Source organism: Carcharhinus amblyrhynchos, chromosome 33 (assembly GCF_965287045.1).
Source record: "Carcharhinus amblyrhynchos chromosome 33, sCarAmb.v2.hapA, whole genome shotgun sequence".
NCBI classification, from domain to species: Eukaryota; Metazoa; Chordata; class Chondrichthyes; order Carcharhiniformes; family Carcharhinidae; genus Carcharhinus; species Carcharhinus amblyrhynchos.
This window is the reverse complement of record NC_137356.1, coordinates 12,580,848-12,595,836: the sequence shown is the minus strand read 5'-3', so window position 1 is coordinate 12,595,836 and position 14,989 is coordinate 12,580,848. Positions and strand designations below refer to the sequence as shown.

Here is a 14,989-nt window from a genome sequence, read left to right as displayed (position 1 = left end):
AGCGGCAGCCCTCATTTATTTTGTGCATGTGTCTTCATCAAGGTGATTGATGACTATGACCTTTCTCCCACCCCTTTACTTTATATCAGGCAACAGCATCAAGCATGCAAGGCCATTGTTACAGACGAGAGGGCTGCACCTCTACTCCACCACAACCCAGACTCCAGATTTAAAACGAAAACTACATCCCCCACCCCTCCCCACCATCAACTGCATGCATTGTCTGACATTAGGAGGTTATCTGAAGACAAAAGCCAAGCTTCAGGACTCGTAGTTGACGGTGAGCCAGGATGGCGGCAGTGGGTGGGGGGGTAGAGAAGGTTATGGTTATTGGATGCTCAACTCCAGCACAGTAAGGTCTCTGTTCATGTCACGTGTAGACCATTAGCTTCACTGGGGCAGGTATGTACTCAGACGTGAGGCCTGGCTGCTTGCCTCTGCGTCATCAACCTCGACACATGGTGAATGGAAGTGCCCCGGGGCAAGGAGCTTCCAGACCCCATTGTGATCTGGAAAGCACTGGAACTATCTGCCAGTTTCCCAACCCCATTACTCCCCACCTCCCTCCTATTCCTGCTGTCAGCCATATTGGCTGAGGTAGCTTCAGTCAACAGGCCACAGAATCCCTCTAGTGCTGAAGGAGGCCATTCAGCCCATTGAGTCTGCACCGACCACAATCCCACCCAGTCCCTCTCCCCGTAACCCTACATATTTACCCTGCTAATCCCCCTGACGCTAGTGTCAATTTAGCATGGTCAATCAACCTAACCCGCACATCTTTGAGTGTGGGAGGAAACCGGAGCACCCAGAGGAAACCCATGCAGACAGAGGGAGAATGTGCAGACTCCAGACAGGCAGTAATCCAAAGGAATCGAACCCGGGTCCCTGGAGCTGTGAGGCAGCAGTGCTAACCACTGTGCCGCGCCGCAGACAGCCTGGACAACTCTCTACTCCAACCGCAAACCCCCACCCCAACGCACTGTGCCCCCGTACCTACCATCAATCAAACATGCAGGTATGGCTCTTTTCTCAACACTTTGTCCCACTGCTCCCATCCTCCATTTCCCTCCCTGTCCCTATTCTATTATCTCCTGGAGAGCAATAACTCTGGGGCTGATAAAGAGGGAAAAGGGAGAGAGATTACTTCCCTTCCCGGAGGGGACCTCTCAACCCAAATGGCGACACGGTGGCAGTAGGGGTAGAGACTTGTCCAGGCCATCTGCATAGTGGCACAGTGGGTTAGCACTGCTGCCTCATAGCTCCAGGGACCCCGGTTCAATTCCAGCCTCGGGTCTGTGTAGAGTTTGCACATTCTCCCTGTGTCTGCGTGGGTTTTCTCCAGGTGCTCTGGTTTCTTCCCACACTCCAAAGTCGTGCGGGTTGGTTTGATTGACCGTGCTAAATTGACACTAGCATCAGGGGGATTAGCAGGATAAATATGCAGGGTTACAGGGATAGGGACGGGGTGGGATTGTGGTCAGTGCAGACTCGATGGGCTGAATGGCCTCCTTCAGCACTGGAGGGATTCTATGACCTGTTGACTGAAGCCACCTCAGCCATCATGGCTGACAGCAGGAATAGGAGGGAGGTGGGAGTAGTCAGGTTGGCAGATGGTTCCAGTATTCTCCAGATCTCGATGGGGCTAGAAGACTCCTTGCCCTGGGCACTTCTGTTCATTGTGGGTAGAGTTCGATGATACAGAGGCAGTTTAGGTGGATTGGTCATGCTAAATTGTCCTTTAGAGCTCCAAGATGTGTAGGTTAGGGGGATTAGCCATGGGAAATGTGTGGGTTTACGGAATTAGGTGGGGGACAGGGACTGGGCAAGATACCCTGCCAGAGATTCAATGCAGATTTGATGGGCTGAATGGCCTCTTTTGCACTGTAGGGATTTTATGATTCAAATATTACTTGTAAAGATAATTCAGAGAAGACAGCACAACACACCTAGCCACCCTTTGTGACATAGCAACACAGGGGAATATCTTTACCAAGACTTTTTTTTAGTCATTCATGGGACATGGACATTGCCATCCCTAGTTGTCCCTCGAGAAGCTGGTGGTGAGCTGCCTTCTTGAATCGCCGCAGTCCACCTGCTGTAGGTTGACCCACAATGCCGTTAGGGAGGGAATTCCAGGATTTTGACCCAGTGACTGCAAAGATATGGCCAATGTATTTCCAAGTCAGGATGGTGGGTGGCCTGGAGGGGAACTTGCAGGTAGTGGTGTCCCCGTGTATCTGCTGCCCTTGTCCTTTTAGATGGAAGTGGTCGTGTGTTTGGTAGATGCTAAGGATCTTTGGTGAATTACTACAGTGCATCTTGGAGGTAGTGTACACTGCTGATACTTGAGAAAGGATATACTGGCACTGGAGGGGGTGAAAAGGAGATTCACTATGTTGATTCCAGAGTTAAGAGGGTTGGCTTATGAGGAGACATTGAATAGACACTGGGACTATACTCATTGGAATTCAGAAGAATGAGGGGAGATCTTATAAAAACATACAAGATTATGAAGGGAATAGATAAGATAGAAGCAGGGAAGTTGTTTCCGCTGGCGGGTGAAACTAGAACTAGGGGACATGGCCTCAAAATAAGGGGGAGCAGATTTAGGACTGAGTTGATGAGGTACTTCTTCACTCAAAGAGTTGAGAGTCTGTGGAATTCCCTGCCCAGTGAAGCAGTTGAGGCTACCTCATTGAGTATTGTTAAGGCAAGGACAGACAAATTTTAGAACAGTAAAGGAATTAAGGGTTACGGTGAGTGGTAAGTAGAGCTGAGTCCATGAAAAGATCAGCCATGATCTTATTGAATAGCAGAGCAGGCTCGAGAGGCCATATGGTCTACTCCTGCTCCTAGTTCTTATGTTCTTATGAGTGTCGGCAGTGCAGGGAGTGAATGTAGATGTGGTGCCAATCAAGAGAACTTTGTCCTGGATGCTGTTGAGCTTCTTCAGTATTGTTGGAGCTGCACCCATCCAAGCAAATGGTGAGTGTTCCATCACACTCCTGACTTGTGCCTTGTAGGTGGAGGACAGGCTTTGGGGAGTCAGGAGGTGAGTTACTCGCCACAGTATTCACCAGCCTCTGACCTGCTCTTGTAGCCAATGTGGTGAGTCCAGTTGAGTTTCTGGTCAATAGTAACCTCAAGGATGCTGACAGTGGGCGATTCATTATGATAAAATTGGCACCAAGCCAAACTTAATTAGCACTTACCGACTACGCTTCTTGTCCTCTGAGGTGCTGAGATACTGATGGTAGCACACAGGCGCTGGTTCACAGTAGTCTGGATATTGCTTCATTTCTGCTGGAAGAAATTCATCATCAAATAATCGCTTGGTGGCACAGAGAAAGAGAAAGACACATCCTGCCAAAGCTTTTCATCTGGCACTCATTAAGACAAACACAAGAATGCCAAATTTCAAAGGGAGCAATCATTTATACTAGATGAGAAAAGGATTCTGTTTAGCTGATTGGTCAAGGCAAAAGGAACTTGTGCATGCATTCTTGCCTTTCTAAAATCGTGGGGTACAATAGCTCCCCTGGTGCATTCTCCGTTGGCAACGGTTTGACCAGAGTCAGCCTGGGTTCAAATCCCACCATGGCAGATGGTGGAATTTGAATTCAATAAAAAAATCTGAAATTGAGAATCTAATGATGACCATGGAAACATTGTTGATTGTCAGAAAAACCCATTTGGTTCACTAACGTCCTTTGGGGAAGGAAATCTGCCGTCCTTGCCCGATCTGGCCTACATGTGACTCCAGAGCCACAGCAACGTGGTTGACTCTCAAGTGCCCTCTGAAATGGCCGAACAAGTCACTCAGTGCAAGGGTGACTAAGGATGGACAATAAATGCTAGCCAGCCAGCGACACCCACATCCCACAAATGAATAAAAGAAAGGCAGTCCTGTTTGCTCTCTCCTGTGAGTACCACAGCTCCCATGGCACTACCTAAAGAAAAATGAAGGCCTAAAGGAAGTTTGCAGATGACGCAAAGGTTGGTGGATTTGCGGATAGCGACGAGGACCATCAGAGGATACCAGCAGGATATAGATAGGCTTGGATGGAGAGATAGCAAGTGGAGTTTAATCTGGACAAATGTGAGGTAATGCATTTTTGAAAGGTCTAATGCAGATAGGAAATATACAGCAAATGGCAGAACCCTTAAGAGTATTGATAGGCAGAGGGATCAGGATGTACAGCTACACAGGTTACTGAAAGTGGCAACGCAGGTGGAGAATGCAGTCAAGAAGGCATACGGCATGCTTGCCTTCATTGGCCAGGGAATTGGGTTTAAAAATTGGCAAGCCATGTTACAGCCTTATAGAACCTTAGTTAGGCCGCACTTGGAACATACTGTTCAATTCTGGTCACCGCACTACCAGAAGGATGTGGAGGCTTTGGAGAGGGTACAGAAAAAGATTTACCAGGATGTTGCTTAGTATGGAGGGCATTAGCTATGAGGAGAGGTTGAGGGGTGACCTGATAGAAGTCTACAAGATTATGAGTGGATAGTCAGAAGTTTTTTCCCAGGGTGGAAGAGTCAATTACTCGGGTGTATATGTTTAAGTGCAAGGGGCAAGGTTTAAAGGAGATGTACGAGGCAAGGTTTTCACATGGGGCGGGGGTGGCTCCTGGAACTTGCTGCCGGGGGAGGTATCGGAAGCAGATACGATAGTGATTTTTAAGGAGCATCTTGACAAATACACGAATAGGATGGAAATGGAGGGATATGGTCCCTGGAAGAATAGGGAGCTTTAGTTCAGTCACGCAGCACGGTTGGTGCAGGCTTGGAGGGTGAAGGGCCTGTTCCTGTGCTGTAATTTTCTTTGTTTTTTGACGTCCTTAGGTGCTATATTAATGAAAGTGCTCCCCACCACTCCTACTTTGTTTCTGGTGACACTCTAATCCCAGAGAAACACACCGTACCTGACCTGGGCAGACAGCAAAGGAAATTCAGGGACCTTTTGTGAAGGGGTATCTCTTTCAGTTCATTTCCAACTCCAGTCATGGGGATATCAATGCTAACGCCACAAGTAGTACCTCCCTGGGGCTGGTTAACGGGAGAAGTGAGGAAGATTTATTTACAGTGGAGTGTAAAATATTCACTGTTTGCCTGCGCTGAGTGCTGTTTTCACAACATTTCTGCTCTCAAATCCCTCAGCGCGGTGTTCCTGATGGGAACGCCAATATCTGAAGGCACTGTACAACTCAGCTGCTCTGCCTCATCAGCTCAGGAAAAAAACTAAGCTGCTTTGTCCCACAGGGGCACTCTCCTCACTTAACTCCTGCTGCATTGTGCCAGGAGCCAGTGGCACAGCGGTGGCACTGCTGCACTAGTAATTCAGCTAATGCTCTAGGGACCTGGTTTCGAAATCTCACCGCCATGGTGAAATTTGAATTCAATTTTTCAAAAAAATCTAAAATTAAGCATATACTGGTGTCCACGAAACCATTGTCGATTGTTGTAAAAACCCATCTGGATCACCAATGTCCTTTAGGGAAGGAAATCTGCCATCCTTACTTGGTCTGGCCTACTGACTCCAGAGCCACAGCAATGTGGTTAACTCTCAATTGCCCTCTGAAATAGCCAAGCAAGCCATGCCATTCAACGGAAATTAAGAACAAAGAGCCAAGAAAATTACAGCACAGGAACAGGCCCTTCGGCCCTCCAAGCCTGCATCGACCATGCTGCCTAAAACTAAATTAATACCCCCTACCCTTCTGGGGACCATATCCCTCTATCCCCATCCTATTCATGTATTTGTCAAGACGCATTAGTTTTAGTTTATTTATCAGTGTCACACGTCAGTTTACATTAACACTGCAATAAAGTTACTGTGAAAATCCCCTAGTCGCCACACTCCGGCACCTGTTTGAGTACACTGAGGGAGAATTTAGCACAGACTTGTGGGAGGAAACTGGAGGAACCCACACAGAAGTGGCGAGAACGCGCAGACTCCACACAGACGGTGACCTGAGCCGGGAATTGATCCCGGGTCCCTGGCGCTGTGAGGCAGCAGTGCTAACCACCGTGCCACCCCAATTAGGGGTGGGCTAGCGCAGCCAGTGACCCCATATCCCATGTAAGAATCAAAAAGGTAACTGTGTGCAGCAAGTCCAGTCCGGATCAGCTCAATTAATACAGCTTATAAAACACTGCCTCCTACAGTGGACCAGGACTTGGTCTCAATCCAAGACAGCATCTTCCCTTTAACCGGAGGCTCCTGTTAATGGGCAGGTAAATGCCAAGCATAAAGCCGCTCCCCCACCACTCCCTCCTGCTACCCAACACAGCCTCTCCAAGCGCTTTCAGCTCAGATTTAAGCACTGGTATGCATGCTGCTTAAAGTCACCGAGGGACTTACAGATAATGCGCACCACATGCCAAGGTCGTGGCATTCGAGAGCTGACTAATGGTCTCACTATGTTTTAATGTGCCTCAGGGTACCAAGCTGCAGGATGCCTCTGGTCTGTAGGATTCTGTCAAAGTAACAGAGCTGTAAGTGTGATGTGCTGTCTTTGATCCTTTGTAATCCAGGCCGGCAGTCCCAGCACAGTACGGCGGGCGGGTGGGGGAATCGGCAATGCTGCCGTGTCAGAGGTGTTTCAATCCAGGTGACAGGTGGGATGTCAGAGCCCAGAGCCTTCCTCCCACACCTCCTCTCTCTTTCTCTCTCTCAGATGGATGTGACAGATCCCATGGCATTCTTTCAAATGGAAGTTCTTCTCCCCCCCCACCACCATCCCTGGTCAATTCTTATCTGCCAGCCAATATCGCCAGAACAAAGGGTAGCACAGAGGGTAGCACTGCTGTCTCAAAGCGCCAGGAACCTAGGTTCAATTTCCCAGCTTGGATCACCATTTGTGTGCAGTTTGCACATTCTCCCCATGTCTGCGTGGGTTTCCTCCGGGTGCTCCGGTTTCCTCCCACAGTCTAAAGATGTGCAAGTTAGGTGGATTGGCCATGCTAAATTGCCTCTTAATGTCCAAAGATGTGTAGGTTAGGAGGATTAGCCGTGCTAAATTGCCCCTTCAAGTCCAAAAAAAGTTGTTTATTTATTAGTGTCACAAGTAAGGCTTACATTAACATTGCAATGAAGTTATTGTAAAATTCCCCTAGTTGCCACACTCTGGTGCCTGTTCGGGTCAATGCACCTAACCAGCACATCTTTGAGAACGTGGGAGGGAACCGAAGCACCTGGAGGAAACCCACGCAGACATGGGGAGAATGTGCAAACTCCACATAGACTGTGATCCAAGCCAGGAATCGAGCCTGAGTCCCTGGCGCTGTGAAGCAACAGTGCTAACCACTGTGCCGGTATGATGTGCAGGTTAGGTGGAATAGCCATGCTAAATTACCCCTTTGTGTTTGTAAAGATCTAGCGGGGCTCTGAGAATAGATGGGAGGCTGTGTTACTGCTGGAAAAGACAGAATCCTGAAGTCAGCAGTGGCAAGGGAGGGAAGGGATTGTGAATCAACAATGCCTAGTGTTGCTGTCTCAGTGTTGACAGACTGTTTAAGGGGGATCGGAGAAGGGAATCTCTGGGGGATTCCGTGGCATCAGGGTTGCCGTGATCTAAGTGAGAGGAGATTCTTGTCGACGGTAACCATGTCAGAGGACATCAGATGGAATGCAGCAGCTGAGCAAGGTGACTCAAGGACCAAAACTACTGGATGAGAAGCGAGAGATTCTCCAAACCAAAGGTTAAAATGGAAAGACTGTGAGAATGTGCATGTGTGTGTGTGTGTGTGTGTGTGTGAGTGAGAGAGTGAGACGTATTGCAAGTTAGGGACTGCACAGTGGGCTAGCCCTGCTGCCTCAGTGCCAGGGACCAGAGTTCCATTCTGGCCTCAGGGCATGGCCTGTATGGAGGAGAGATTAAACAGTTTGGGCTTGTACTCACTGGAGTTTAGAAGGATAGGGGATCTGATTGAGGTATATAAAATACTGAAAGGGATTGATAAGATAAATGTAGACTAAATGTTTCTTCTTATGGGGCAATCTAGAACAAGAAGTCACAGGTCTCCTTATACAATCCCCCGAACATTCTCCCCATATCTGCCTGGATTTCCTCTGGGTGCTGCTGTTTCTTCCCACAATCCAAACAAAGATGTGCGGGTTAGGTGGATTGGCCATGCTACATTGCCCCTTAGTATCCAAAGATGTGCAGGTTAGATGGATTGGCCATGCACTAAAGCAATTAAACCCTGTTTATGCTTAATTCTATGTTTCTAATTTCAGATTCTTGTTTAAAAAAAGAGATGATTTAAAAACCTGATTTACAACATAAATTTATTCAATGTGCATGTAGGTAATGCCACTTAATCTGTTTTAATTCTTATCACTATTGAAATTTCAACAATAAACTCAATTTGTAGCCTAGCTTTTGTTACAAGAAAGCTGGTATGTATCAATTGATGGACTTGCAAATGTTCACGTTAAATGTCTGGCTAATTGGGTGCTGAAAAGATACAAAGAGCTGTTGGTTCATAGTACGACCCACATGGTCGTCCCTGCCTTACAGGAGAGGGTAAAGAATGGCCACCCTCCGCTGGCAGCAGCTTGTGTACTGAACGTTAAAAGTGCATTGAGACATTGACGGGGAAAGGTGCATTCTGTTGTGGAATGAGGTCTAATTTCAGGATCCCTGTTTTATTACATAGTGGGCAGCATTGACATTGCAGCTCCAAGCGCTCGTGTAATGGTTGCAGTCTTCTGTCCCTTACCCCAGGTGGGAAAGCGGCGAGGTGGGGCAAAGCTAGCCCTCAAGACAGGAATGGTAGCCAAGAAACACAAGGCTGAAGAAGAGGTAAGATTCAGTAGCCCTTTGACTGTGATACGTTCTTTGTGCAATCTACCCTAAAATCTATGTGCATGTGTACTATTTTTGTTGATAAAGCATTTGACTGTATTTACATTGATGGAGGCAGCTAGTTTCTTCCCATGTAATTATTGAAAGGAGACATCATCTCTGCAGCCTCCAGGGCTGCCCTTTTGGTAAATGTTATTGTCAGTAAGCTGTCCTTATGTTGACTTAACTTTTCACTTTATAGAATGACGCAGAACTTCGTCCATGTGCTGGTTATGTGGCTAGAGTTAGTCATAGCGTAATACAGCATGGAAACAGGCCTTTCAGCCCAACTGGTCCATGCCAACCATAGTGCCCTCCCAGCTAGTTCCAGTTTCCTGTGTTTGGTCCATATTCCTATCTGTGCACTTATCCCAATGCTGTTGAGATGTCGCTATTAAAACTGCCTCAACTACTTTCTCTGGCAGCTCATTCTATAGACGCATCATCCTCTGTGCCTTCAGATCCCTTTTAAATCTTTCTCCTTTCACCTTAAACCTATGCCCTCTAGTTTTAAATTCTCCTTCCCTGGGGGGAAAAAACTACTTTCTTTCATCCTATCTATGCCCTTCATGATTTTATACACGAGCTAGTGACCATTTTTCCCTGTGAACCAAAAGCAGGGTGCTAGTTGGTGAAAGGTGGTCAATGGGTTTGAATGTGCTCAGCAAGTAATTACTGTTCCACTGGGATTGTTGTTACCGGGGAAAGGGAATCAAAGGCTATTGGAAGTAGATGGAAATATGGAATCAGGAGATCCCATCAGATTGGCCATGATCTTACTGGCAAAGAGGACTCGAAGGGCCGAATGGCCTACTTCTGCTTCTATTTTATTTTATATATGTAAATTGCCCCTTAGTGTCCAAAGATGTGCAGGTTAAGGGGACAGGCCATGCTAAATTGCCGCTTAATGTCCAAAAGTCATAGTCAGAGAGGTTTACAGCATGGAAATAGGCCGCGGGGTGGGGTACTTTCTTTCAAGAGTCGCCATGGGGAATCATAGAACGTGGGTAATATTTCCTACAACCCCTTGTGGCTAGGTGATCTGGAAGAAATCATGACCAACGCAGGGGTAAAAGATGCATTGGAAAATTTGACCTGATGGTTCGAAGTAGCCCAGGAGATCACATGGGAAGTGTTACCTGGTGATCCACTTATCTTTCATAGGATATAATCTCTTCCCTAGTCAACAGGCTGTCCAGGCCTCTTTGTGTCATTGATGGGGACCAACCACTTTCACAAAATAGAGCAATGAACCCTTACCACTGTTTCCCTTATTAGCACAATGAGTTTAAATAGCTGGGTCACAGGCACCAAATGCACCATGGGGGCGACACGGTGGCACAATGGTTAGCACTGCTGCCTCACACCGCCAGGGACCTGGGTTCAATTCCAGCCTCGGGTCACTGTCTGTGTAGAGTCTGCACATTCTCCCCGTGTCTGCGTGGGCTTCCTCTGGGTGCTCCGGTTTCCTCCCACAGTCCAAAGATGTACAGGTTAGGGGGATTGGGCATGCTAAATTGCCTTTGGATTGTCAGGTGGGATTGGCAGGGTTACAGGATTCGGGCTTGGGTGCGATTGTGGTTGGTGCGGGCTCGATGGGTTCTGGCTATCTTCAATATCCGAATTACAAAGGGAAAGGATCGCAGCTCTCATTTGTGACTGCCATCTGGCTGTGCCTGGGTTAGACACAGTAAAAAGTCTGACAACACCAGGTTTAAGTCCAACCGATTTATTTGATAGTACACTTGATAGTACATTTGATTGTACTATCAAATAAATCGGTTGGACTTAAACCTGGTGTTGTCAGACTTTTTACTGTGTTTACCCCAGTCCAACGCCGGCATATCCACATCATGACCTGGGTTAGACAGCATTGGTGAACAGAATCAGGGCTGTTCATGTCTCCTGCAGACAAATAGACCAGCCAACTCAAATGGTTAGACAGGCGTAATGGTGTGAGGGGGTGGGGGGAGGAGTTGCGTGGGGAGAGGCGGGGTGGTGGTGTCAGGTACTTTCAGTGCACTAATAAAAGGCATTAATACCTTGGTGGGCAGTGAGGTTGTGGGTAGTTGAAAGAATGAACAAGCAGAAAAGAAGGACTGGGCGACACGGTGGCACAGTGGTGAACACTGCTGCCTCACAGCGCCAGGGACCCAGGTTCGATCCCGACCTCGGGTTACTGTCTGCACATTCTCCGTGTCTGCGTGGGTTTCCTTCGAACGCTCCGGTTTCCTCCCACAGTCCAAAGACATGCTGGTTAGGTTGATTGGCCGTGCTAAATTGATTCTAGAGTCAGAGGGATTAGCAGGATGGATGCTTAGGGTTGCGGGAATAGGGCCTGCGTGGGATTGTGGTCAGGGCAGAATTGATGGGCTGAATGGCCTCCTTCTGCACCGTATGATTCTATGAAGACATTTCTGATTGCTGCTAAAAGCATCGAGTGTGTTCATTGTTGGTTACAGGAAATGTTGAGACATGCCTGCTCTCACAGCCAGCGTACTGGGTGTGTGCACCCAGCCAACAAGTGAAATTCTGCAACGCCGCCTTTTCACTCACCAGGAATACAATCCTTCCCCAAACTTGTTTGAGCTGCTCCCGTTCGGTGAGCCTCTTTCATCGCCAGCGTTTGGTCTCCGGGCCCGTCGTCGACAGAAATCTCAGGCCCGTCCACCCTCCTGCAGCTGCCTTCGCTCCTTAGGGGCGACACAGCGGAGCACACCCCTGCCCGGCTTTGATGCTCAAGGGGCCCCACGACTGGCTCCGTACCGGCCCACGACTGGAGAGAGCGGCGCGCGTCATCGAGAGCCTTTCCGCTCTCGGCCCCCGGGGTCAGAACGTCCACGGTTTTGCCGCCGTCCAGGGTGCCTTGACTAAAACATACCATCTCGTCGTCCTCTCTCGTACAGGAGACTTCGAACTCGTACGACATCGGATCTACTGAAGCGTTTAAATCTTCGTCGGCCTCGCACGATACATCAAAGCTGTAGGACACGGGGTCTAAAGACGTGTACTGCACTTCCTCCTCCCCGCAGGCCACATCATACTCGTATGTCAGCTGGTCCAACGAAGTGTATTGGTCCCCATCGCACTCACAAGTTAAATCAAAGCCATACAGTATCTGACCCACGGCAGCGTTCTGGACAGCGTTTATCGTGTGAATGTCCTGCTCTTTTTGGGTATAAGGTGCCAACAAGGTCTGGCCTCCCACCTCTGACACATTCAGGTTTATCCCGTCTAAAATATTCTCCGGCAGGCAAGAGGAGAAAGAACCCACGTTCAAATGGCTGTCCGCGTTCTCAGCGGAAGTCCTCAGATCCTCAGCGAGGGCGGAGTGCGTAGGAACAGGCCCGAGCTGGGTGACGGCTGGGTCCTCTTCGGAGCTAACCGCCCCCTCGTGGCCCCGCCTGACCAATTCCTCGCCGGGTGGGGAGGGGGCAAACTGGCTTTCATATTCCACCTTTGGCCTCGTCAGATGGTTGGCACCCATCGCGGTCTCGGCGCTGAGGGCCAGCCCAGGTCGCGTCCTGCCACCTCCCTCCTCCAAGATGTTCACGTAATGGACACCAAAACTGGAGCTGGCCTCCCCGCCTGAAGCGTGTGGCGAAAGCCCGGCATTGTCCACTTGATCACCGGACAGATTCAGAACTTCATCTGGGCTGCAAAATCCCTTGTTGACGTTGGTCTGCATCTCCTCGTCCCAAGCTATCAGTTCCTGATTGCTACTTTGCTCCATTGAACTATGAGATAGCAGTGGCCTCTTGCCAAGTGGTTTACACTTTACGATCGCAGTTCCTTTTGCGGCTGGAAGACAAAAACGTTTAGACTGTAAGAACTTTCTTCAGGTCCAACAAGCCTCTCACTTGATTCTACCAGCCCACTTCTTTATCCACCTCCTCCCACCACCCTGCCCCCCAGCATGTCCCAAAACTCCCCTTCTCTCCAAAAGAAAAGTACCACAATAAGTTGCCTCTTTATGAAGATATGCAAAATACAGACATTAAAGTTTCACAGCACACAGAGGCCCTTTGGCCCAATGTGTCTACGCTAGCCATCAAGCACCTAGAATCGTAGAATCCCGAGTGCAGGAGGAGGCCATTCAGCCCATTGAGTCTGCACTGACAGCAATCCCACCCAGGTCCTATCTCCCCTGAGTTACACGGCTAATCCCCCTAACCTATCACATCCTGGGACACTAAGGGTTAATTTAGCATGTCCAATCAACCTAACCCGCACATCTTTGGACTGTGGGAGGAAAGTGGAGAAATCCACGCAGAAACGGGGAGAAAGTGCAAATCCACACACAGTGACCCAAGTCGGGAATTGAACCCAGGATGCTGGAGCTGTGAGGCAGCAGTGCTAACCACTGTGCCACCATGCCGTCTACGTCTTCTAATCCCATTTTCCAGCACTTGGTCTGTAGCTTTGTACACTACGGCGTTTCACCTAAAAGCTTCTTAAATGTTGTGAGGGTTCCCACCTCTGCCACCCTTTCAGGCAGCAAGTTCCAGATTCCCACCACCTTCTGGGTACAAAGGTTTTTCCTCAAATCCCCTCTAAATCTCCTTCCCTGACCTTCAATCTCTGCTCCCTGGTTACTGACCCCTCTACTAAGGGGAAAAGTTTCTTCCTATCTGCCCTATTTATGTCCCTCATAATTTTCTAACCTCGATCAGGTCCCCCCCTCAGCTTTCTCTGCTCCAATGCCAGCCTAACCAGTCTCTTTCTATAGCTGAAACTCTCCAGCCCAGACCACACCCTGGTGAATCTCCTCCACACCCCCTCTAGCTCAATCAAATTAATCCTATAATGTGGCAACCAGAACCACACACAGTACTCTAGCTGTCGACTAAAGGGCGATTTATACTGTATTCCTTATTCATTCATGGCTGGGTCAGCATTTATTGCCTATCCCCAATTGCCTTTGAACTAAGTGGCTTGCTTGGCCATTTGAGAGGGCAGTTGAGAGTCAACCACATTGCTGTGGCTCTGGAATCACATTTAGGCTAGACCGGGTAAGGACGGCAGATTTCCTTCCCTAAAGGACCAGATGGGTTTTTCTGACAATTGACAACGGTTTCATGGTCATCGGTACATTCTTGATTCCAGATTTTTTTTTTATTGAATTGAAATTCCATCATCTGCCGTGGTGGGATTTGAACCCGGGTCCCCAGAACATTAGCTCAGTTTCTGGATTAATAGTCTGGCGATAATACGACTAGGCCATCACCTCCTCAATTTTATACAGTTCCATCATAACCTCCTTGCTCATACATCTTATGCCTCAGCTAATAAAGGAAAGTATCCCATATGACTTTTTAACCACTTCATCTACTCCCTTCTCTTCCTTGCTCTAAGCTCTGTGGATTTGTTTTTCCTCATTTTCAAGCACTGAGAATACCCAATTCCCCTAGACAAAGCATATCGTTCACAGAGTACATAGGGGAGAAGGAAAGGAGAGAGTGCAGGATGTAGTGTTACAGTCATAGCTAGAGTGTAGCGAAAGATCAACTTAATGCGAGGTAGATCCATTCAAAAGTCTAAGGCAACAGCAGGGAAGAAGCTGTTCTTGAATCTGTTGGTACATGATCACAGATTTTTGTGATCCCTAATCCTGCACTTAAAGTCAGCAAGTTCTGACCTTAACCACCCGCCCACTTTAAAACAAAAGCTAAATAAAAAATTCCTCATCACCTCCTCCGCTCTTTCACAAATCTTCATAAAAATTAGAGGAGGCGACGGCCTAGTGCTTTTATCGCTCGACTAAATCCAGACACTCAACTAACGTTCTCGGGTTCAAATCCCGCCACGGCAGATGATGGAATTTGAATTCAACAAAAAACATCTGGAATTAAGAATCTACTGACGACCACAAAACCCTTGTCGATTGTCGGGAAAAACCCACCAGGTTTACTGGGGGAGTTCCACAGTAACTTCATTGCAGCGTTAATTGTGACACTAATAAATAAACAAAGTCCTTTAGGGACAGAAATCTGCCAGTTTGGCCTACATTGTGACTGCGGAGCCACAGCAAGGGTGGCACGGTGGTTAGCACTGCTGCTTCAGAGCACTAGGGACCCGGGTTCAATTCAGGCCTCGGGTCACCGTCTGTGTGGAGTTTGCACATTCTCCCCGCA

The 14,989-nt window shown here is 48.3% G+C and overlaps 1 protein-coding gene across 1 annotated transcript in view; it reads right to left on the bottom strand.

Moving 5' to 3' along the window:
- Positions 1 to 14,989, bottom strand: part of LOC145360894 (uncharacterized) — a 121,026-nt gene that overhangs the window by 95,464 nt on the left and 10,573 nt on the right. Inside the window, exons 3-4 of the mRNA XM_080216396.1 lie at positions 11,412 to 12,656; positions 3,213 to 3,300 (exon numbers count right to left, since the gene is read on the bottom strand). Of these exons, the coding sequence (XP_080072522.1) occupies positions 3,213 to 3,300; positions 11,412 to 12,588 (1,265 nt within the window). The 5' untranslated portion in view covers positions 12,589 to 12,656. The remainder of the gene's footprint in view (positions 1 to 3,212; positions 3,301 to 11,411; positions 12,657 to 14,989) is intronic.